Raw genomic sequence first — 25,536 nt, forward strand, 5'->3', positions numbered from 1 at the left:
TCCTTCCATCAGCAAGGGCATTGAAGATGAAACGTGGCTGGGTCTTTCAGCATGACAATGATCCCAAACACACCGCCCGGGCAACGAAGGAGTGGCTTCGTAAGAAGCATTTCAAGGTCCTGGAGTGGCCTAGCCAGTCTCTAGATCTCAACCCCATAGAAAATCTTTGGAGGGAGTTGAAAGTCCGTGTTGCCCAGCGACAGCCCCAAAACATCACTGCTCTAGAGGAGATCTGCATGGAGGAATGGGCCAAAATACCAGCAACAGTGTGTGAAAACCTTGTGAAGACTTACAGAAAATGTCATTGCCAACAAAGGGTATATAACAAAGTATTGAGAAACTTTTGTTATTGACCAAATACTTATTTTCCACCATAATTTGCAAATAAATTCATAAAAAATCCTACAATGTGATTTTCTGGAATTTTTTTCCTCATTTTGTCTGTCATAGTTGACGTGTATCTATGGTGAAAATTACAGGCCTCTCTCATCTTTTTAAGTTGGAGAACTTCCACAATTGGTGGCTGACTAAATACTTTTTTCCCCCACTGTAGGTAGGGGTAAAAGTAACTAGTCAATCAGGATAGATAATAAACAGAGTAGCAGCAGTGTTGGTAGTTGAGGTAATATGTACATGTAGGTAGGGGTAAAAGTGACTAGTCAATCAGGATAGATAATAAACAGAGTAGCAGCAGCGTCTCTCTCTCTCTCTCTCTCTCTCTCTCTCTCTCTCTCTCTCTCTCTCTCTCTCTCTCTCTCTCTCTCTCTCTCTCTCTCTCTCTCTCTCTCTCTCTCTCTCTCTCTCTCTCTCTCTCTCTCTCTCTCTCTCTCTCTCTCTCTCTCTCTCTCTCTCTCTCTCAATTTTAATTTAAGGGCTTTATTGGCAAGGGAAACGTATGTTAACATTGTCAAAGCAAGTGAAGTAGATAATAAACTAAAGTGAAATAAACTATAAATATTAACAGTAAACATTACACTCAGAAGTTCCAAAAGAATAAAGACATTTCAAATGTCATATTATGTATATATACAGTGTTGTAACAATGTGCAAATAGTTAAAGTACAAATGGGAAAATAAATCAACATAAATATGGGTTGTATTTACAATGGTGTTTGTTCTTCACTGGTTGCCCTTTTCTTGTGGCAACAGGTCACAAATCTTGCAGCTGTGATGGCACACTGTGGTTTTTCACCCAGTAGATAAGGGAGTTTATCAAAATTGGGTTTGTTCTCTCTCTTTCTCTCTTTCTCTCCGTCTCTCTCTCTCTCTCTCTCTCTCTCTCTCTCTCTCTCTCTCCGTCTCTCTCTCTCCGTCTCTCTCTCTCTCTCTCTCTCTCTCTCTCTCTCTTTCTCTGTCTCCCTCTCTCTCTCTCTCTCAACAGGGTCTATGTGTGTCTGTTCCTCTGGACCGGTGTGTGTGCCTGTTTGTGTTGGAACGCACAGGGAAATCTGTTGCGTCCTCGCAGGTTGAGAACAGTAACGGCGGCGAGGGAAACAGATACATGTTGTCGCCGGTATGAACTTTAAGAAGATCCCATATAGAAGGTAGGCAGAATATTATTCTACACAGAGACATTAATATTACTCTGATAAAGTTCTGTTTGATAAAGTGCCGTTTTATTGAACTAACTAACCAATATTGTTGTTTGTCGGTTAGTTGACAATTGGGGTTAGGTTTGTTGACGGTTGGGATTAGGTTGGTTGACGGTTGGGGTTAGGTTGGTTGACGGTTGGGGTTAGGTTAGTTGACAGTTGGTGTTAGGTTAGTTGACGGTTGGGGTTAGGTTAGTTGACGGTTGGGTTAGGTTGGTTGACGGTTGGGGTTAGGTTGGTTGACGGTTGGGGTTAGGTTGGTTGACGGTTGGTGTTAGGATGGTTGGGGTTAGGTTAGTTGATGGTTGGGGTTAGGTTAGTTGACGGTTGGGGTTAGGTCGGTTGATGGTTGGGGTTAGGTTAGTTGACGGTTGGGGTTAGGTTGGTTGACGGTTGGGGTTAGGTTAGTTGACGGTTGGGGTTAGTTTAGTTGATGGTTGGGGTTAGGTTGGTTGACGGTTGGGGTTAGGTTGGTTGACGGTTGGGATTAGGTTAGTTGGCGGTTGGGGTTAGGTTAGTTGATGGTTGGGGTTAGGTTGGTTGACGGTTAAGGTTAGGTTGGTTGACGGTTGGTATTAGGTTGGTTGACGGTTGGTATTAGGATGGTTGGGGTTAGGTTAGTTGACGGTTGGGGTTAGGTTGGTTGACGGTTGGGGTTAGGATGGTTGGGGTTAGGTTAGTTGACGGTTGGGGTTAGGTTGGTTGACGGTTGGGGTTAGGTTGGTTGACGGTTGGGGTTAGGTTGGTTGACGGTTGGGGTTAGGTTGGTTGAGAGGAGTCGGGTTTTGGCATGGTGAAGCCACCGATGCACTGGGGGACAAGTGTGTGTGTGTGTGTCTTGCCACTAGCAGGATCCTGAGATAGATCCTCTTAGATTTAAAGATCTGCTGGATCAGACTCCACGGCTGTGCAGGCTGGGCTGATATTCAGCATTAATAACATTCTGTTCACTGGTACAGATTATAGTTTCCCATTCTAACGCAACAAGCGGAATGTGAGAGAGAGAGCAGGTGAAAGTTCAAGTCCAGCCGAGGTAGACACAGCCACCCCCCTTAGTGTGTGTGTCCAGCCGAGGTAGACACAGCCACCCCCCTTAGTGTGTGTGTCCAGCCGAGGTAGACACAGCCACCCCCCTTAGTGTGTGTGTCCAGCCGAGGTAGACACAGCCACCCCCCTTAGTGTGTGTGTCCAGCCGAGGTAGACACAGCCACCCCCCTTAGTGTGTGTGTCCAGCCGAGGTAGACACAGCCACCCCCCTTAGTGTGTGTGTTTCATTATGATGGTGATACCAAAGGAGGGTTGTTAGATCAGCCTTGACCGCTCACACTAATGATAGAGACAGACGGGAAGAAAGAGGGGAAGGGAAAGGGAGAGTGGGGAGAGAGGGGGAGGGAAAGGGAGAGTGGGGAGAGAGGGGGAGGGAAAGGGAGAGTGGGGAGAGAGGGGGAGGGAAAGGGAGAGTGGGGAGAGAGGGGGAGGGAGAGATGGAGGGAGAGAGAGGGACATGAAGGGAGAGATGGAGGGAGAGATGGAGGCAGAGATGGTGGGAGAGAGAGGGACATGGAGGGAGAGATGGGGGCAGAGATGGAGGCAGAGATGGAGGGAGAGATGGAGGGAGAGAGAGGGACATGGAGGGAGAGATGGAGGGAGAGATGGAGGGAGAGATGGAGGCAGAGATGGTGGGAGAGAGAGGGACATGGAGGGAGAGATGGAGGGAGAGATGGAGGCAGAGATGGTGGGAGAGATGGAGGGAGAGATGGAGGGAGAGATGGAGAGAGAGATGGAGGGAGAGATGCCCCTCTTTCGGAGGATAACAATGCTTTCTCTGATCAGAGCCTCTGTCCCTTCAGAGATACACACACACACACACCTGTCGTCCACTAGCTGACAGAAGAGTGATGGAGCCACAGTGAGACCAACCACCCTCTCACTCTGCTACTGAAGAGATACTGGTAGTGTAGGCTTTTGCTCCAGCCCTGCTCTAACTCAGTTTACTAATCAGCTGCTCTCACCACCTTTGAGCTCAATAAGGCGTGTTACAGCAGCCTGCATATCCAGTAGCTCTCTAGGTAACTAAAACCTTTATGAGCTCAATAAGGCGTGTTACAGCAGCCTGCATATCCAGTAGCTCTCTAGGTAACTAAAACCTTTATGAGCTCAATAAGGCGTGTTACAGCAGCCTGCGTATCCAGTAGCTCTCTAGGTAACTAAAACCTTTATGAGCTCAATAAGGCGTGTTACAGCAGCCTGCATATCCAGTAGCTCTCTAGGTAACTAAAACCTTTATGAGCTCAATAAGGCGTGTTACAGCAACCTGCATATCCAGTAGCTCTCTAGGTAACTAAAACCTTTATGAGCTCAATAAGGCGTGTTAGAGCAGCCTGCGTATCCAGTAGCTCTCTAGGTAACTAAAACCTTTATGAGCTCAATAAGGCCTGTTACAGCAGCATGCGTATCCAGTAGCTCTCTAGGTAACTAAAACCTTTATGAGCTCAATAAGGCGTGTTACAGCAGCCTGCATATCCAGTAGCTCTCTAGGTAACTAAAACCTTTATGAGCTCAATAAGGCGTGTTACAATAGCCTGCATATCCAGTAGCTCTCTAGGTAACTAAAACCTTTATGAGCTCAATAAGGCGTGTTACAGCAGCCTGCGTATCCAGTAGCTCTCTAGGTAACTAAAACCTTTATGAGCTCAATAAGGCGTGTTACAGCAGCCTGCATATCCAGTAGCTCTCTAGGTAACTAAAACCTTTATGAGCTCAATAAGGCGTGTTACAGCAACCTGCATATCCAGTAGCTCTCTAGGTAACTAAAACCTTTATGAGCTCAATAAGGCGTGTTAGAGCAGCCTGCGTATCCAGTAGCTCTCTAGGTAACTAAAACCTTTATGAGCTCAATAAGGCCTGTTACAGCAGCCTGCGTATCCAGTAGCTCTCTAGGTAACTAAAACCTTTATGAGCTCAATAAGGCGTGTTACAGCAGCCTGCGTATCCAGTAGCTCTCTAGGTAACTAAAACCTTTATGAGCTCAATAAGGCGTGTTACAGCAGCCTGCGTATCCAGTAGCTCTCTAGGTAACTAAAACCTTTATGAGCTCAGTAAGGCGTGTTACAGCAGCCTGCGTATCCAGTAGCTCTCTAGGTAACTAAAACCTTTATGAGCTCAATAAGGCATGTTACAGCAGCCTGCATATCCAGTAGCTCTCTAGGTAACTAAAACCTTTATGAGCTCAATAAGGCATGTTACAGCAGCCTGCATATCCAGTAGCTCTCTAGGTAACTAAAACCTTTATGAGCTCAATAAGGCGTGTTACAGCAGCCTGCATATCCAGTAGCTCTCTAGGTAACTAAAACCTTTATGAGCTCAATAAGGCGTGTTACAGCAGCCTGCGTATTCAGTAGCTCTCTAGGTAACTAAAACCTTTATGAGCTCAATAAGGCGTGTTACAGCAGCCTGCGTATCCAGTAGCTCTCTAGGTAACTAAACCCTTTATGAGCTCAATAAGGTGTGTTACAGCAGCCTGCGTATCCAGTAGCTCTCTAGGTAACTAAAACCTTTATGAGCTCAATAAGGCCTGTTACAGCATGTTAGAGCAGCCTGCATTCTGCTATGTGGGAAAATGGATCATCTTATATCCCACTTTTACATCAAAATGGTAGAAAGGGATTTAGAGAAAATACTGAAACGGATTAAGAGAAAATACTGATACGGATTTAGAGAAAATACTGAAAGGAATGTGGAATAATGCAACTAACCAACCACAACTTGGAAGTAAATAGCTTCCCTGAATCCTTCCCTGAATCCTTCCCTGAATCCTACCCCGAATCCTACCCCGAATCCTACCCTGAATCCTACCCTGAATCCTACCCTGAATCCTTCCCTGAATCCTACCCTGAATCCTACCCTGAATCCTACCCTGAATTCTTCCCCGAATCCTACCCTGAATAATACCCTGAATCCTTCCCCGAATCCTACCCTGAATCCTTCCCTGAATCCTTCCCTGAATCCTTCCCTGAATCCTTCCCCGAATCCTACCCTGAATCCTTCCCTGAATCCTTCCCTGAATCCTTCCCTGAATCCTACCCTGAATCCTTCCCTGAATTCTACCCTGAATCCTTCCCCGAATCCTACCCTGAATACTACCCTGAATCCTTCCCCGAATCCTACCCTGAATCCTTCCCCGAATCCTACCCTGAATCCTTCCCTGAATCCTTCCCTGAATCCTTCCCTGGAACCCACTACCCTGGCATCCAGCACGCACTACCTTGAAACCCACTCACTCACTCACTACCTTGAAACCCACTCACTCACTCACTACCCTGAAACCCACTCACTCACTCACTACCCTGAAACCCACTCACTCACTCACTACCCTGAAACCCACTCATTCACTCACTCACGCACTACCCTGAAACCCACTCACTCACTCACTACCCTGAAACCCACTCACTCACTCACTACCCTGAAACCCACTCACTCACTCACTCACGCACTACCCTGAAACCCACTCACTCACTCACTCACTCACTCACTCACTCACGCACTACCCTGAAACCCACACACGCACTCACTCACTCACCCACTCACGCACTACCCTGAAACCCACTCACTCACTCACTCACTCACTCACTCACTCACTCACTCACTCACTCACTCACGCACTACCCTGAAACCCACTCACTCACTCACTACCCTGAAACCCACTCACTCACTCACTACCCTGAAACCCACTCACTCACTCACTCACGCACTACCCTGAAACCCACTCACTCACTCACTCACTCACTCACTCACGCACTACCCTGAAACCCACTCACGCACTCACTCACTCACCCACTCACGCACTACCCTGAAATCCACTCACTCACTCACTCACTCACGCACTACCCTGAAACCCACTCACCCACTCACTCACTCACTCACTCACGCACTACCCTGAAACCTGCGGTGTGTGTGTGTGTGTGTGTGTGTGTGTGTGTTGACTTATGAAATGTAGTTTTGTAACATGTCCAGATGTGCCTCTCTCTGTAAACCGGGATTGAGAGATTTACCGCTGATTAAAGACACACACACACACACACACACGTCTTGTCTTTGACATCAGGAAATGGACACACTCGGACCTGTCCTGTGGCTGCCATAGAGACGAGGCTGTAGCCATGCAGACGGTTGCTTAGCAACGTGGAGGGCAGATAAACTCAGATAACGTGATGTGGATTACAGTGGTGTTCTGTAAATCCCCCCCTGAATGACCGTCACACACACACACACACACACACACACACACACACACACACACACACCACAGTAAGGTTTTAACTCAGCGGTACCTGGGACAGTCTGACACTACTTATATAGGCCAACGCACACACACACTCACACACACACACTCACACACACACACACACACACACACACACATAAAACATGTACAGTAAGTATCCTGGGGGTGTGTTCCAGATTGATGAATGGCAGAGTTCCATCCAGCAGGAGATATCAACCTACAGACTACGAACACGCTGCCAACTGTGCCACACATGGAGTGAGTTACACCAAACACACCTACTGATTCATCTCTTACCTCTGGAAGCACATCTGCTGTTCACCCTGCTGTACCTGCTTCTACCCATAATGCTCGGTTTACCCATGAACCTCCACAGCTCTGGATCGTCCCCAGCCTGGTGGGCGGGTCTGTACTCTACTTCCTGTCTGTGGACCAATGGCAGGCTGCTGCTGCCTGGCTGTACGGGGCGGGGCTCAGTGGTCTATTCATCTCCTCCACTCTGTTTCACACCGTGGCCTGGAAGATCAGACACCTCCGGTTAGTATCTCTGTTTCACACCGTGGCATGGAAGATCAGACACCTCCGGTTAGTATCTCTGTTTCACACCGTGGCCTGGAAGATCAGACACCTCCGGTTAGTATCTCTGTTTCACACTGTGGCCTGGAAGATCAGACACCTCCGGTTAGTATCTCTGTTTCACACCGTGGCCTGGAAGATCAGACACCTCCGGTTAGTATCTCTGTTTCACACCGTGGCCTGGAAGATCAGACACCTCCGGTTAGTATCTCTGTTTCACACCGTGGCCTGGAAGATCAGACACCTCCGGTTAGTATCTCTGTTTCACACCGTGGCCTGGAAGTTCAGACACCTCCGGTTAGTATCTCTGTTTCACACCGTGGCCTGGAAGATCAGACACCTCCGGTTAGTATCTGTTTTACACCGTGGCCTGGAAGATCAGACACCTCCGGTTAGTATCTCTGTTTCACACCGTGGCCTGGAAGATCAGACACCTCCGGTTAGTATCTCTGTTTCACACCGTGGCCTGGAAGATCAGACACCTCCGGTTAGTATCTCTGTTTCACACCGTGGCCTGGAAGATCAGACACCTCCGGTTAGTATCTCTGTTTCACACCGTGGCCTGGAAGATCAGACACCTCCGGTTAGTATCTCTGTTTCACACCGTGGCCTGGAAGATCAGACACCTCCGGTTAGTATCTCTGTTTCACACCGTGGCCTGGAAGATCAGACACCTCCGGTTAGTATCTCTGTTTCACACCGTGGCCTGGAAGATCAGACACCTCCGGTTAGTATCTCTGTTTCACACCGTGGCCTGGAAGATCAGACACCTCCGGTTAGTATCTCTGTTTCACACCGTGGCCTGGAAGATCAGACACCTCCGGTTAGTATCTCTGTTTCACACCGTGGCCTGGAAGATCAGACACCTCCGGTTAGTATCTCTGTTTCACACCGTGGCCTGGAAGATCAGACACCTCCGGTTAGTATCTCTGTTTCACACCGTGGCATGGAAGATCAGACACCTCCGGTTAGTATCTCTGTTTCACACCGTGGCCTGGAAGATCAGACACCTCCGGTTAGTATCTCTGTTTCACACCGTGGCCTGGAAGATCAGACACCTCCGGTTAGTATCTCTGTTTCACACCGTGGCCTGGAAGATCAGACACCTCCGGTTAGTATCTCTGTTTCACACCGTGGCCTGGAAGATCAGACACCTCCGGTTAGTATCTCTGTTTCACACCGTGGCCTGGAAGATCAGACACCTCCGGTTAGTATCTCTGTTTCACACCGTGGCCTGGAAGATCAGACACCTCCGGTTAGTATCTCTGTTTCACACCGTGGCCTGGAAGATCAGACACCTCCGGTTAGTATCTCTGTTTCACACCGTGGCCTGGAAGATCAGACACCTCCGGTTAGTATCTCTGTTTCACACCGTGGCCTGGAAGATCAGACACCTCCGGTTAGTATCTCTGTTTTACACCGTGGCCTGGAAGATCAGACACCTCCGGTTAGTATCTCTGTTTCACACCGTGGCCTGGAAAATCAGACACCTCCGGTTAGTATCTGTTTCACACCGTGGCCTGGAAGATCAGACACCTCCGGTTAGTATCTCTGTTTTACACCGTGGCCTGGAAGATCAGACACCTCCGGTTAGTATCTCTGTTTCACACTGTGGCCTGGAAGATCAGACACCTCCGGTTAGTATCTCTGTTTCACACCGTGGCCTGGAAGTTCAGACACCTCCGGTTAGTATCTCTGTTTCACACCGTGGCCTGGAAGATCAGACACCTCCGGTTAGTATCTCTGTTTCACACCGTGGCCTGGAAGATCAGACACCTCCGGTTAGTATCTCTGTTTCACACCGTGGCCTGGAAGATCAGACACCTCCGGTTAGTATCTCTGTTTCTCTCTCTGTCTGTCCCTCTGTCTGTGTCTCTGTCTGTCTCTCTCTCTGTCTGTCTCTCTGTCTGTGTCTCTCTCTCTCTGTCTGTGTCTCTCCGTATCTTTCTGTCTGTGTCTCTGTCTGTGTATAATAACTGTCTCTCTACAGTAGAGTGGAGCAGTGTGTGTATAATAACTGTCTCTACAGTAGAGTGGAGCAGTGTGTGTATAATAACTGTCTCTACAGTAGAGTGGAGCAGTGTGTGTATAATAACTGTCTCTCTACAGTAGAGTGGAGCAGTGTGTGTATAATAACTGTCTCTACAGTAGAGTGGAGCAGTGTGTGTATAATAACTGTCTCTACAGTAGAGTGGAGCAGTGTGTGTATAATAACTGTCTCTCTACAGTAGAGTGGAGCAGTGTGTGTATAATAACTGTCTCTACAGTAGAGTGGAGCAGTGTGTGTATAATAACTGTCTCTCTACAGTAGAGTGGAGCAGTGTGTGTATAATAACTGTCTCTCTACAGTAGAGTGGAGCAGTGTGTGTATAATAACTGTCTCTCTACAGTAGAGTGGAGCAGTGTGTGTATAATAACTGTCTCTACAGTAGAGTGGAGCAGTGTGTGTATAATAACTGTCTCTACAGTAGAGTGGAGCAGTGTGTGTATAATAACTGTCTCTCTACAGTAGAGTGGAGCAGTGTGTGTATAATAACTGTCTCTACAGTAGAGTGGAGCAGTGTGTGTATAATAACTGTCTCTCTACAGTAGAGTGGAGCAGTGTGTGTATAATAACTGTCTCTACAGTAGAGTGGAGCAGTGTGTGTATAATAACTGTCTCTACAGTAGAGTGGAGCAGTGTGTGTATAATAACTGTCTCTACAGTAGAGTGGAGCAGTGTGTGTATAATAACTGTCTCTACAGTAGAGTGGAGCAGTGTGTGTATAATAACTGTCTCTACAGTAGAGTGGAGCAGTGTGTGTATAATAACTGTCTCTACAGTAGAGTGGAGCAGTGTGTGTATAATAACTGTCTCTACAGTAGAGTGGAGCAGTGTGTGTATAATAACTGTCTCTACAGTAGAGTGGAGCAGTGTGTGTATAATAACTGTCTCTCTACAGTAGAGTGGAGCAGTGTGTGTATAATAACTGTCTCTCTACAGTAGAGTGGAGCAGTGTGTGTATAATAACTGTCTCTACAGTAGAGTGGAGCAGTGTGTGTATAATAACTGTCTCTCTACAGTAGAGTGGAGCAGTGTGTGTATAATAACTGTGTCTCTCTACAGTAGAGTGGAGGTAGCTTAGTGGTTAAGAGCGTTGTGCCAGTAACCGAAAGGTCGCTGGTTCTAATCCCCAAGCCGACTAAGTTAAAAATCTGTCGATGTGCCCTTGAGAAAGGCACTTAACCCTAATTGCTCCTGTAAGTCGCTCTGGATAAGAGCGTCTGCTAAATGACTAAAATGTAAATGTAAATGTATAATAACTGTCTCTCTACAGTAGAGTGGAGCAGTGTGTGTATAATAACTGTCTCTCTACAGTAGAGTGGAGCAGTGTGTGTATAATAACTGTCTCTACAGTAGAGTGGAGCAGTGTGTGTATAATAACTGTCTCTACAGTAGAGTGGAGCAGTGTGTGTATAATAACTGTCTCTACAGTAGAGTGGAGCAGTGTGTGTATAATAACTGTCTCTCTACAGTAGAGTGGAGCAGTGTGTGTATAATAACTGTCTCTCTACAGTAGAGTGGAGCAGTGTGTGTATAATAACTGTCTCTACAGTAGAGTGGAGCAGTGTGTGTATAATAACTGTGTCTCTCTACAGTAGAGTGGAGCAGTGTGTGTATAATAACTGTCTCTCTACAGTAGAGTGGAGCAGTGTGTGTATAATAACTGTCTCTACAGTAGAGTGGAGCAGTGTGTGTATAATAACTGTCTCTCTACAGTAGAGTGGAGCAGTGTGTGTATAATAACTGTCTCTCTACAGTAGAGTGGAGCAGTGTGTGTATAATAACTGTCTCTCTACAGTAGAGTGGAGCAGTGTGTGTATAATAACTGTCTCTACAGTAGAGTGGAGCAGTGTGTGTATAATAACTGTCTCTCTACAGTAGAGTGGAGCAGTGTGTGTATAATAACTGTCTCTACAGTAGAGTGGAGCAGTGTGTGTATAATAACTGTCTCTCTACAGTAGAGTGGAGCAGTGTGTGTATAATAACTGTCTCTCTACAGTAGAGTGGAGCAGTGTGTGTATAATAACTGTCTCTCTACAGTAGAGTGGAGCAGTGTGTGTATAATAACTGTCTCTCTACAGTAGAGTGGAGCAGTGTGTGTATAATAACTGTCTCTCTACAGTAGAGTGGAGCAGTGTGTGTATAATAACTGTCTCTACAGTAGAGTGGAGAAGTGTGTGTATAATAACTGTCTCTCTACAGTAGAGTGGAGCAGTGTGTGAATAATAACTGTCTCTCTACAGTAGAGTGGAGCAGTGTGTGTATAATAACTGTCTCTCTACAGTAGAGTGGAGCAGTGTGTGTATAATAACTGTCTCTCTACAGTAGAGTGGAGCAGTGTGTGTATAATAACTGTCTCTCTACAGTAGAGTGGAGCAGTGTGTGTATAATAACTGTCTCTACAGTAGAGTGGAGCAGTGTGTGTATAATAACTGTCTCTCTACAGTAGAGTGGAGCAGTGTGTGTATAATAACTGTCTCTACAGTAGAGTGGAGCAGTGTGTGTATAATAACTGTCTCTCTACAGTAGAGTGGAGCAGTGTGTGTATAATAACTGTCTCTACAGTAGAGTGGAGCAGTGTGTGTATAATAACTGTCTCTACAGTAGAGTGGAGCAGTGTTTGTATAATAACTGTCTCTCTACAGTAGAGTGGAGCAGTGTGTGTATAATAACTGTCTCTACAGTAGAGTGGAGCAGTGTGTGTATAATAACTGTCTCTACAGTAGAGTGGAGCAGTGTGTGTATAATAATTGTCTCTCTACAGTAGAGTGGAGCAGTGTGTGTATAATAACTGTCTCTACAGTAGAGTGGAGCAGTGTGTGTATAATAACTGTCTCTACAGTAGAGTGGAGCAGTGTGTGTATAATAACTGTCTCTACAGTAGAGTGGAGCAGTGTGTGTATAATAACTGTCTCTACAGTAGAGTGGAGCAGTGTGTGTATAATAACTGTCTCTACAGTAGAGTGGAGCAGTGTGTGTATAATAACTGTCTCTACAGTAGAGTGGAGCAGTGTGTGTATAATAACTGTCTCTCTACAGTAGAGTGGAGCAGTGTGTGTATAATAACTGTCTCTACAGTAGAGTGGAGCAGTGTGTGTATAATAACTGTCTCTCTACAGTAGAGTGGAGCAGTGTGTGTATAATAACTGTCTCTCTACAGTAGAGTGGAGCAGTGTGTGTATAATAACTGTCTCTACAGTAGAGTGGAGCAGTGTGTGTATAATAACTGTCTCTACAGTAGAGTGGAGTAGTGTGTGTATAATAACTGTCTCTACAGTAGAGTGGAGTAGTGTGTGTATAATAACTGTCTCTCTACAGTAGAGTGGAGCAGTGTGTGTATAATAACTGTCTCTACAGTAGAGTGGAGCAGTGTGTGTATAATAACTGTCTCTACAGTAGAGTGGAGTAGTGTGTGTATAATAACTGTCTCTACAGTAGAGTGGAGCAGTGTGTGTATAATAACTGTCTCTACAGTAGAGTGGAGCAGTGTGTGTATAATAACTGTCTCTACAGTAGAGTGGAGTAGTGTGTGTATAATAACTGTCTCTACAGTAGAGTGGAGCAGTGTGTGTATAATAACTGTCTCTCTACAGTAGAGTGGAGCAGTGTGTGTATAATAACTGTCTCTCTACAGTAGAGTGGAGCAGTGTGTGTATAATAACTGTCTCTACAGTAGAGTGGAGCAGTGTGTGTATAATAACTGTCTCTCTACAGTAGAGTGGAGCAGTGTGTGTATAATAACTGTCTCTACAGTAGAGTGGAGCAGTGTGTGTATAATAACTGTCTCTACAGTAGAGTGGAGCAGTGTGTGTATAATAACTGTCTCTACAGTAGAGTGGAGCAGTGTGTGTATAATAACTGTCTCTACAGTAGAGTGGAGCAGTGTGTGTATAATAACTGTCTCTACAGTAGAGTGGAGCAGTGTTTGTATAATAACTGTCTCTCTACAGTAGAGTGGAGCAGTGTGTGTATAATAACTGTCTCTACAGTAGAGTGGAGCAGTGTGTGTATAATAACTGTCTCTACAGTAGAGTGGAGCAGTGTGTGTATAATAACTGTCTCTCTCTACAGTAGAGTGGAGCAGTGTGTGTATAATAACTGTCTCTACAGTAGAGTGGAGCAGTGTGTGTATAATAACTGTCTCTCTCTACAGTAGAGTGGAGTAGTGTGTGTATAATAACTGTCTCTCTACAGTAGAGTGGAGCAGTGTGTGTATAATAACTGTCTCTCTACAGTAGAGTGGAGCAGTGTGTGTATAATAACTGTCTCTCTACAGTAGAGTGGAGCAGTGTGTGTATAATAACTGTCTCTACAGTAGAGTGGAGCAGTGTGTGTATAATAACTGTCTCTACAGTAGAGTGGAGCAGTGTGTGTATAATAACTGTCTCTACAGTAGAGTGGAGCAGTGTGTGTATAATAACTGTCTCTCTACAGTAGAATGGAGCAGTGTGTGTATAATAACTGTCTCTCTACAGTAGAGTGGAGAAGTGTGTGTATAATAACTGTCTCTCTACAGTAGAGTGGAGCAGTGTGTGTATAATAACTGTCTCTCTACAGTAGAGTGGAGCAGTGTGTGTATAATAACTGTCTCTCTACAGTAGAGTGGAGCAGTGTGTGTATAATAACTGTCTCTCTACAGTAGAGTGGAGCAGTGTGTGTATAATAACTGTCTCTACAGTAGAGTGGAGCAGTGTGTGTATAATAACTGTCTCTCTACAGTAGAGTGGAGCAGTGTGTGTATAATAACTGTCTCTACAGTAGAGTGGAGCAGTGTGTGTATAATAACTGTCTCTCTACAGTGGAGTGGAGCAGTGTGTGTATAATAACTGTCTCTACAGTAGAGTGGAGCAGTGTGTGTATAATAACTGTCTCTCTACAGTAGAGTGGAGCAGTGTGTGTATAATAACTGTCTCTACAGTAGAGTGGAGCAGTGTGTGTATAATAACTGTCTCTCTACAGTAGAGTGGAGCATTGTGTGTATAATAACTGTCTCTCTACAGTAGAGTGGAGCAGTGTGTGTATAATAACTTTCTCTACAGTAGAGTGGAGCAGTGTGTGTATAATAACTGTCTCTACAGTAGAGTGGAGCAGTGTGTGTATAATAACTGTCTCTCTACAGTAGAGTGGAGCAGTGTGTGTATAATAACTGTCTCTCTACAGTAGAGTGGAGCAGTGTGTGTATAATAACTGTCTCTACAGTAGAGTGGAGCAGTGTGTGTATAATAACTGTCTCTACAGTAGAGTGGAGCAGTGTGTGTATAATAACTGTCTCTACAGTAGAGTGGAGCAGTGTGTGTATAATAACTGTCTCTCTACAGTAGAGTGGAGCAGTGTGTGTATAATAACTGTCTCTACAGTAGAGTGGAGCAGTGTGTGTATAAAAACTGTCTCTCTACAGTAGAGTGGAGCAGTGTGTGTATAATAACTGTCTCTACAGTAGAGTGGAGCAGTGTGTGTATAATAACTGTCTCTACAGTAGAGTGGAGCAGTGTGTGTATAATAACTGTCTCTACAGTAGAGTGGAGCAGTGTGTGTATAATAACTGTCTCTACAGTAGAGTGGAGCAGTGTGTGTATAATAACTGTCTCTCTACAGTAGAATGGAGCAGTGTGTGTATAATAACTGTCTCTCTACAGTAGAGTGGAGCAGTGTGTGTATAATAACTGTCTCTACAGTAGAGTGGAGCAGTGTGTGTATAATAACTGTCTCTACAGTAGAGTGGAGCAGTGTGTGTATAATAACTGTCTCTCTACAGTAGAGTGGAGCAGTGTGTGTATAATAACTGTCTCTACAGTAGAGTGGAGCAGTGTGTGTATAATAACTGTCTCTCTCTACAGTAGAGTGGAGCAGTGTGTGTATAATAACTGTCTCTCTACAGTAGAGTGGAGCAGTGTGTGTATAATAACTGTCTCTACAGTAGAGTGGAGCAGTGTGTGTATAATAACTGTCTCTCTACAGTAGAGTGGAGCAGTGTGTGTATAATAACTGTCTCTCTACAGTAGAGTGGAGCAGTGTGTGTATAATAACTGTCTCTCTACAGTAGAGTGGAGCAGTGTGTGTATAATAACTGTCTCTACAGTAGAGTGGAGCAGTGTGTGTATAATAACTGTCTCTCTACAGTAGAGTGGAGCAGTGTGTGTATAATAACTGTCTCTACAGTAGAGTGGAGCAGTGTGTGTATAATAACTGTCTCTACAGTAGAGTGGAGCAGTGTGTGTATAATAACTGTCTCTCTACAGTAGAGTGGAGCAGTGTGTGTATAATAACTGTCTCTACAGTAGAGTGGAGCAGTGTGTGTATAATAACTGTCTCTACAGTAGAGTGGAGCAGTGTGTGTATAATAACTGTCTCTCTACAGTAGAGTGGAGCAGTGTGTGTATAATAACTGTCTCTCTACAGTAGAGTGGAGCAGTGTGTGTATAATAACTGTCTCTCTCTACAGTAGAGTGGAGCAGTGTGTGTATAATAACTGTCTCTCTCTACAGTAGAGTGGAGCAGTGTGTGTATAATAACTGTCTCTACAGTAGAGTGGAGCAGTGTGTGTATAATAACTGTCTCTACAGTAGAGTGGAGCAGTGTGTGTATAATAACTGTCTCTACAGTAGAGTGGAGCAGTGTGTGTATAATAACTGTCTCTCTACAGTAGAGTGGAGCAGTGTGTGTATAATAACTGTCTCTACAGTAGAGTGGAGCAGTGTGTGTATAATAACTGTCTCTACAGTAGAGTGGAGCAGTGTGTGTATAATAACTGTCTCTCTACAGTAGAGTGGAGCAGTGTGTGTATAATAACTGTCTCTACAGTAGAGTGGAGCAGTGTGTGTATAATAACTGTCTCTCTACAGTAGAGTGGAGCAGTGTGTGTATAATAACTGTCTCTCTACAGTAGAGTGGAGCAGTGTGTGTATAATAACTGTCTCTACAGTAGAGTGGAGCAGTGTGTGTATAATAACTGTCTCTACAGTAGAGTGGAGCAGTGTGTGTATAATAACTGTCTCTCTACAGTAGAGTGGAGCAGTGTGTGTATAATAACTGTCTCTACAGTAGAGTGGAGCAGTGTGTGTATAATAACTGTCTCTCTACAGTAGAGTGGAGCAGTGTGTGTATAATAACTGTCTCTACAGTAGAGTGGAGCAGTGTGTGTATAATAACTGTCTCTCTACAGTAGAGTGGAGCAGTGTGTGTATAATAACTGTCTCTACAGTAGAGTGGAGCAGTGTGTGTATAATAACTGTCTCTCTCTACAGTAGAGTGGAGCAGTGTGTGTATAATAACTGTCTCTCTCTACAGTAGAGTGGAGCAGTGTGTGTATAATAACTGTCTCTCTCTACAGTAGAGTGGAGCAGTGTGTGTATAATAACTGTCTCTCTCTACAGTAGAGTGGAGCAGTGTGTGTATAATAACTGTCTCTCTCTACAGTAGAGTGGAGCAGTGTGTGTATAATAACTGTCTCTCTCTACAGTAGAGTGGAGCAGTGTGTGTATAATAACTGTCTCTACAGTAGAGTGGAGCAGTGTGTGTATAATAACTGTCTCTCTACAGTAGAGTGGAGCAGTGTGTGTATAATAACTGTCTCTCTACAGTAGAGTGGAGCAGTGTGTGTATAATAACTGTCTCTCTACAGTAGAGTGGAGCAGTGTGTGTATAATAACTGTCTCTACAGTAGAGTGGAGCAGTGTGTGTATAATAACTGTCTCTACAGTAGAGTGGAGCAGTGTGTGTATAATAACTGTCTCTCTACAGTAGAGTGGAGCAGTGTGTGTATAATAACTGTCTCTACAGTAGAGTGGAGCAGTGTGTGTATAATAACTGTCTCTACAGTAGAGTGGAGCAGTGTGTGTATAATAACTGTCTCTACAGTATAGTGGAGCAGTGTGTGTATAATAACTGTCTCTACAGTAGAGTGGAGCAGTGTGTGTATAATAACTGTCTCTCTACAGTAGAGTGGAGCAGTGTGTGTATAATAACTGTCTCTCTACAGTAGAGTGGAGCAGTGTGTGTATAATAACTGTCTCTCTCTACAGTAGAGTGGAGCAGTGTGTGTATAATAACTGTCTCTCTCTACAGTAGAGTGGAGCAGTGTGTGTATAATAACTGTCTCTCTACAGTAGAGTGGAGCAGTGTGTGTATAATAACTGTCTCTACAGTAGAGTGGAGCAGTGTGTGTATAATAACTGTCTCTACAGTAGAGTGGAGCAGTGTGTGTATAATAACTGTCTCTACAGTATAGTGGAGCAGTGTGTGTATAATAACTGTCTCTACAGTAGAGTGGAGCAGTGTGTGTATAATAACTGTCTCTCTACAGTAGAGTGGAGCAGTGTGTGTATAATAACTGTCTCTCTACAGTAGAGTGGAGCAGTGTGTGTATAATAACTGTCTCTCTCTACAGTAGAGTGGAGCAGTGTGTGTATAATAACTGTCTCTCTCTACAGTAGAGTGGAGCAGTGTGTGTATAATAACTGTCTCTACAGTAGAGTGGAGCAGTGTGTGTATAATAACTGTCTCTACAGTAGAGTGGAGCAGTGTGTGTATAATAACTGTCTCTACAGTAGAGTGGAGCAGTGTGTGTATAATAACTGTCTCTCTCTACAGTAGAGTGGAGCAGTGTGTGTATAATAACTGTCTCTCTACAGTAGAGTGGAGCAGTGTGTGTATAATAACTGTGTCTCTACAGTAGAGTGGAGCAGTGTGTGTATAATAACTGTGTCTCTACAGTAGAGTGGAGCAGTGTGTGTATAATAACTGTGTCTCTACAGTAGAGTGGAGCAGTGTGTGTATAATAACTGTCTCTCTACAGTAGAGTGGAGCAGTGTGTGTATAATAACTGTCTCTCTACAGTAGAGTGGAGCAGTGTGTGTATAATAACTGTCTCTCTACAGTAGAGTGGAGCAGTGTGTGTATAATAACTGTCTCTACAGTAGAGTGGAGCAGTGTGTGTATAATAACTGTCTCTCTCTACAGTAGAGTGGAGCAGTGTGTGTATAATAACTGTCTCTACAGTAGAGTGGAGCAGTGTGTGTATAATAACTGTCTCTCTCTACAGTAGAGTGGAGCAGTGTGTGTATAATAACTGTCTCTACAGTAGAGTGGAGCAGTGTGTGTATAATAACTGTCTCTCTACAGTAGAGTGGAGCAGTGTGTGTATAATAACTGTCTCTCTACAGTAGAGTGGAGCAGTGTGTGTATAATAACTGTCTCTCTACAGTAGAGTGGAGCAGTGTGTGTATAATAACTGTGTCTCTACAGTAGAGTGGAGCAGTGTGTGTATAATAACTATCTCTACAGTAGAGTGGAGCAGTGTGTGTATAATAACTGTCTCTCTACAGTAGAGTGGAGCAGTGTGTGTATAATAACTGTCTCTACAGTAGAGTGGAGCAGTGTGTGTATAATAACTGTCTCTCTCTACAGTAGAGTGGAGCAGTGTGTGTATAATAACAGTCTCTCTACAGTAGAGTGGAGCAGTGTGTGTATAATAACTGTCTCTCTCTACAGTAGAGTGGAGCAGTGTGTGTATAATAACTGCCTCTACAGTAGAGTGGAGCAGTGTGTGTATAATAACTGTCTCTCTACAGTAGAGTGGAGCAGTGTGTGTATAATAACTGTCTCTACAGTAGAGTGGAGCAGTGTGTGTATAATAACTGTCTCTACAGTAGAGTGGAGCAGTGTGTGTATAATAACTGTCTCTACAGTAGAGTGGAGCAGTGTGTGTATAATAACTGTCTCTACAGTAGAGTGGAGCAGTGTGTATATAATAACTGTCTCTCTACAGTAGAGTGGAGCAGTGTGTGTATAATAACTGTGTCTCTACAGTAGAGTGGAGCAGTGTGTGTATAATAACTGTCTCTACAGTAGAGTGGAGCAGTGTGTGTATAATAACTGTCTCTCTCTACAGTAGAGTGGAGCAGTGTGTGTATAATAACTGTCTCTCTACAGTAGAGTGGAGCAGTGTGTGTATAATAACTGTCTCTCTCTACAGTAGAGTGGAGCAGTGTGTGTATAATAACTGTCTCTACAGTAGAGTGGAGCAGTGTGTGTATAATAACTGTCTCTCTACAGTAGAGTGGAGCAGTGTGTGTATAATAACTGTCTCTACAGTAGAGTGGAGCAGTGTGTGTATAATAACTGTCTCTACAGTAGAGTGGAGCAGTGTGTGTATAATAACTGTCTCTCTACAGTAGAGTGGAGCAGTGTGTGTATAATAACTGTCTCTACAGTAGAGTGGAGCAGTGTGTGTATAATAACTGTCTCTACAGTAGAGTGGAGCAGTGTGTGTATAATAACTGTCTCTACAGTAGAGTGGAGCAGTGTGTGTATAATAACTGTCTCTACAGTAGAGTGGAGCAGTGTGTGTATAATAACTGTCTCTCTACAGTAGAGTGGAGCAGTGTGTGTATAATAACTGTCTCTACAGTAGAGTGGAGCAGTGTGTGTATAATAACTGTCTCTCTACAGTAGAGTGGAGCAGTGTGTGTATAATAACTGTCTCTACAGTAGAGTGGAGCAGTGTGTGTATAATAACTGTCTCTACAGTAGAGTGGAGCAGTGTGTGTATAATAACTGTCTCTCTACAGTAGAGTGGAGCAGTGTGTGTATAATAACTGTCTCTCTACAGTAGAGTGGAGCAGTGTGTGTATAATAACTGTCTCTACAGTAGAGTGGAGCAGTGTGTGTATAATAACTGTGTCTCTCTACAGTAGAGTGGAGCAGTGTGTGTATAATAACTGTCTCTCTACAGTAGAGTGGAGCAGTGTGTGTATAATAACTGTCTCTCTACAGTAGAGTGGAGCAGTGTGTGTATAATAACTGTCTCTCTACAGTAGAGTGGAGCAGTGTGTGTATAATAACTGTCTCTACAGTAGAGTGGAGCAGTGTGTGTATAATAACTGTCTCTACAGTAGAGTGGAGCAGTGTGTGTATAATAACTGTCTCTACAGTAGAGTGGAGCAGTGTGTGTATAATAACTGTCTCTCTACAGTAGAGTGGAGCAGTGTGTGTATAATAACTGTCTCTACAGTAGAGTGGAGCAGTGTGTGTATAATAACTGTCTCTCTACAGTAGAGTGGAGCAGTGTTTCCACATGTGTGACAGAATGACCATCTACTTCTTCATCGCTGCTTCCTACACCCCCTGGTATGTGTGATCAAAAACCTCACCAAATTTAGTCATAACATGAGCACAGACTCTACGGAACGGTTTTGGCTGGGAAGCATGCGAACGCCTTAATTAACTGCAACTCAACATGGCGGCTGGAACATGGGTCTGTGAAGATAAACGGGCGTATCAACACGAGGGTGTTTGGAAATCAAACAGCTAAATTGGGCAGATTTGTTGCCACCCTTTCCCTAACCTTAACCTCATTCTCCTAACCTGCTACATTAATTATCCTAACCTGCTACATACATTCTCCTAACCTGCTACGTTAATTCTCCTAACCTGCTGCGTTAGTTCTCCTAACCTGCTACGTTAATTCTCCTAACCTGCTGCGTTAGTTCTCCTAACCTGCTACGTTAATTATCCTAACCTGCTGCGTTAGTTCTCCTAACCTGCTACGTTAATTCTCCTAACCTGCTGCGTTAGTTCTCCTATCCTGCTGCGTTAATTCTCCTAACCTGCTGCGTTAGTTCTCCTAACCTGCTACGTTAATTCTCCTAACCTGCTGCGTTAGTTCTCCTAACCTGCTGCGTTAGTTCTCCTAACCTGCTGCGTTAGTTCTCCTAACCTGCTGCGTTAGTTCTCCTAACCTGCTACGTTAGTTATCCTAACCTGCTACGTTAATTCTCATAACCTGCTGCGTTAGTTCTCCTAACCTGCTACGTTAATTCTCCTAACCTGCTACGTTAGTTCTCCTAACCTGCTACGTTAATTCTCCTAACCTGCTGCGTTAGTTCTCCTAACCTGCTACGTTAATTCTCCTAACCTGCTACGTTAGTTCTCCTAACCTGCTACGTTAATTCTCCTAACCTGCTACGTTAGTTCTCCTAACCTGCTACGTTAGTTCTCCTAACCTGCTGCGTTAGTTCTCCTAACCTGCTGCGTTAGTTCTCCTAACCTGCTACGTTAGTTCTCCTAACCTGCTACGTTAATTCTCCTAACCTGCTACGTTAGTTCTCCTAACCTGCTACGTTAGTTCTCCTAACCTGCTACGTAAACAAACCATATCGCTACAGAGGAACTGACCAATGAAACAAAAAATACTGTGTGTGTGTGTGTGTGTGTGTGTATGTTAATGCTGAGGGAGTTGGGTCCATTGTCATGTGTGTGTGTGTGTGTGTGTGTGTGTGTGTGTGTGTGTGTGTAGGTTAATGCTGAGGGAGTTGGGTCCATTGTCATGTGTGTGTGTGTAGGTTAATGCTGAGGGAGTTGGGTCCATTGTCATGTGTGTGTGTGTGTGTGTGTGTGTGTGTGTAGGTTAATGCTGAGGGAGTTGGGTCCATTGTCATGTGTGTGTGTGTAGGTTAATGCTGAGGGAGTTGGGTCCATTGTCATGTGTGTGTGTGTGTGTGTGTGTGTGTGTGTGTGTAGGTTAATGCTGAGGGAGTTGGGTCCATTGTCATGTGTGTGTGTGTGTGTGTGTGTGTGTGTGTGTGTGTGTGTGTGTGTGTGTGTGTAGGTTAATGCTGAGGGAGTTGGGTCCATTGTCATGTGTGTGTGTGTGTGTGTGTGTGTGTGTGTGTGTGTGTGTGTGTGTGTGTGTGTGTGTGTGTAGGTTAATGCTGAGGGAGTTGGGTCCATTGTCATGTGTGTGTGTGTGTGTGTGTGTGTGTGTGTAGGTTAATGCTGAGGGAGTTGGGTCCATTGTCATGTGTGTGTGTGTGTGTGTAGGTTAATGCTGAGGGAGTTGGGTCCATTGTCATGTGTGTGTGTGTGTGTGTGTGTGTGTGTGTGTGTGTATGTTAATGCTGAGGGAGTTGGGTCCATGGTCATGTGTGTGTGTGTGTGTGTGTGTGTGTGTGTGTGTAGGTTAATGCTGAGGGAGTTGGGTCCATTGTCATGTGTGTGTGTGTGTGTGTGTGTGTGTGTGTGTGTGTGTGTGTGTGTGTGTGTGTGTGTGTAGGTTAATGCTGAGGGAGTTGGGTCCATTGTCATGTGTGTGTGTGTGTGTGTGTGTGTGTGTAGGTTAATGCTGAGGGAGTTGGGTCCATTGTCATGTGTGTGTGTGTGTGTGTGTGTGTGTGTGTGTGTGTGTGTAGGTTAATGCTGAGGGAGTTGGGTCCATTGTCATGTGTGTGTGTGTGTGTGTGTGTGTGTGTGTGTGTAGGTTAATGCTGAGGGAGTTGGGTCCATTGTCGTGTGTGTGTGTGTGTGTGTGTGTGTGTGTGTGTGTGTGTGTGTGTGTGTGTGTGTATGTGTGTAGGTTAATGCTGAGGGAGTTGGGTCCATTGTCATGTGTGTGTGTGTGTGTGTGTGTGTGTGTGTGTGTGTGTGTGTGTGTGTGTGTGTAGGTTAATGCTGAGGTTGTTGGGTCCATTGTCATGTGTGTGTGTGTGTGTGTGTGTGTGTGTGTGTGTGTGTGTGTAGGTTAATGCTGAGGGAGTTGGGTCCATTGTCATGTGTGTGTGTGTGTGTGTGTGTGTGTGTGTGTGTGTGTAGGTTAATGCTGAGGGAGTTGGGTCCATTGTCATGTGTGTGTGTGTGTGTGTGTGTAGGTTAATGCTGAGGGAGTTGGTCCATTGTCATGTGTGTGTGTGTGTGTGTGTGTGTATGTGTGTGTGTGTGTGTGTAGGTTAATGCTGAGGGAGTTGGGTCCATTGTCATGTGTGTGTGTGTGTGTGTGTGTGTGTGTGTAGGTTAATGCTGAGGGAGTTGGGTCCATTGTCATGTGTGTGTGTGTGTGTGTGTGTGTGTGTGTGTGTGTGTGTAGGTTAATGCTGAGGGAGTTGGGTCCATTGTCATGTGTGTGTGTGTGTGTGTGTGTGTGTGTGTGTGTGTGTGTGTGTGTGTGTGTGTGTGTGTAGGTTAATGCTGAGGGAGTTGGGTCCATTGTCATGTGTGTGTGTGTGTGTGTGTGTGTGTGTGTGTGTAGGTTAATGCTGAGGGAGTTGGGTCCATTGTCATGTGTGTGTCTGTGTGTGTGTGTAGGTTAATGCTGAGGGAGTTGGGTCCATTGTCATGTGTGTGTGTGTGTGTGTGTGTGTGTGTGTGTGTGTGTGTGTGTGTGTGTGTGTAGGTTAATGCTGAGGGAGTTGGGTCCATGGTCATGTGTGTGTGTGTAGGTTAATGCTGAGGGAGTTGGGTCCATGGTCATGTCACATGCGGTGGATTATCTGGATCATGGCAGTTATCGGCTCCACATACGTCTTCTACTTCCATGAGAGGTACCACACACACACACACACACACACACCTCCACACACACACACACACACACACACACACACACCTCCACACACACACACACACACACTATCCCTAAATTAATAATCTCAGGTGATGATGTCACTCCCTGCAGGTATAAACTGGTGGAGTTACTAGGATACGTTGCCATGGGGGCGGTGCCTGCGCTGGTCATGCTGTCCATGGTAACACACACACACGATCGATCGTCCAGAAACATTTACATAAAGTCAATGTTCAAGCTTTCAAAGGAGTTTAGCCCCTAAACCCTGATCGCGTGAAAGGAGTTTAGCCCCTAAACCCTGATCGCGTGAAAGGAGTTTAGCCCCTAAACCCTGATCGCGTTAAAGGAGTTTAGCCCCTAAACCCTGATCGTGTGAAAGGAGTTTAGCCCCTAAACCCTGATCGTGTGAAAGGAGTTTAGCCCCTAAACCCTGATCGCGTGAAAGGAGTTTAGCCCCTAAACCCTGATCGCGTTAAAGGAGTTTAGCCCCTAAACCCTGATCGTGTGAAAGGAGTTTAGCCCCTAAACCCTGATCGTGTGAAAGGAGTTTAGCCCCTAAACCCTGATCGCGTTAAAGGAGTTTAGCCCCTAAACCCTGATCATGTGAAAGGAGTTTAGCCCCTAAACCCTGATCGCGTGAAAGGAGTTTAGCCCCTAAACCCTGATCGCGTTAAAGGAGTTTAGCCCCTAAACCCTGATCGTGTGAAAGGAGTTTAGCCCCTAAACCCTGATCGTGTGAAAGGAGTTTAGCCCCTAAACCCTGATCGCGTTAAAGGAGTTTAGCCCCTAAACCCTGATCATGTGAAAGGAGTTTAGCCCCTAAACCCTGATCGTGTGAAAGGAGTTTAGCCCCTAAACCCTGATCGCGTTAAAGGAGTTTAGCCCCTAAACCCTGATCGTGTGAAAGGAGTTTAGCCCCTAAACCCTGATCGCGTGAAAGGAGTTTAGCCCCTAAACCCTGATCGCGTGAAAGGAGTTTAGCCCCTAAACCCTGATCGCGTGAAAGGAGTTTAGCCCCTAAACCCTGATCGCGTGAAAGGAGTTTAGCCCCTAAACCCTGATCGCGTGAAAGGAGTTTAGCCCCTAAACCCTGATCGCGTGAAAGGAGTTTAGCCCCTAAACCCTGATCGCGTGAAAGGAGTTTAGCCCCTAAACCCTGATCGCGTGAAAGGAGTTTAGCCCCTAAACCCTGATCGCGTGAAAGGAGTTTAGCCCCTAAACCCTGATCGCGTGAAAGGAGTTTAGCCCCTAAACCCTGATCGCGTGAAAGGAGTTTAGCCCCTAAACCCTGATCGTGTGAAAGGAGTTTAGCCCCTAAACCCTGATCGCGTGAAAGGAGTTTAGCTCCTAAACCCTGATCGCGTGAAAGGAGTTTAGCCCCTAAACCCTGATCGCGTGAAAGGAGTTTAGCCCCTAAACCCTGATCGTGTGAAAGGAGTTCAGCCCCTAAACCCTGATCGTGTGAAAGGAGTTTAGCCCCTAAACCCTGATCGTGTGTGTGTTTTTGTTGCAGGCGGACAAGGCAGGTTTGTGTGAGCTGGCGGTGGGCGGGGTTTTCTACGTAGTGGGTGTGGCCTTCTTTAAGAGTGATGGAGTCGTCCCATTCGCTCACGCCATCTGGCACCTGTTCGTTGCCATGGGAGCAGCTACACACTACTACGCTATCTGGAGACACCTGTACACACCTGGACCCTGAGACACCCAC

The 25,536-nt window shown here is 45.2% G+C and overlaps 1 protein-coding gene across 1 annotated transcript; it reads left to right on the forward strand.

The window, feature by feature from the left end:
• The first annotated feature begins 1,432 nt into the window (after positions 1–1,432).
• On the forward strand, positions 1,433–25,536 carry LOC311115614 (monocyte to macrophage differentiation factor 2-like). The gene is made up of 7 exons (XM_084190773.1): positions 1,433–1,544; positions 7,053–7,134; positions 7,253–7,413; positions 20,549–20,623; positions 23,707–23,808; positions 23,943–24,012; positions 25,345–25,536. The coding sequence occupies exons 1-7, from the start codon at positions 1,516–1,518 to the stop codon at positions 25,525–25,527; spliced, it is 702 nt and encodes a 233-aa protein (XP_084046899.1). The 5' UTR covers positions 1,433–1,515; the 3' UTR covers positions 25,528–25,536.

Source organism: Coregonus lavaretus, assembly GCF_964263955.1.
Source record: "Coregonus lavaretus genome assembly, contig: HAP1_SCAFFOLD_145, whole genome shotgun sequence".
NCBI classification, from domain to species: Eukaryota; Metazoa; Chordata; class Actinopteri; order Salmoniformes; family Salmonidae; genus Coregonus; species Coregonus lavaretus.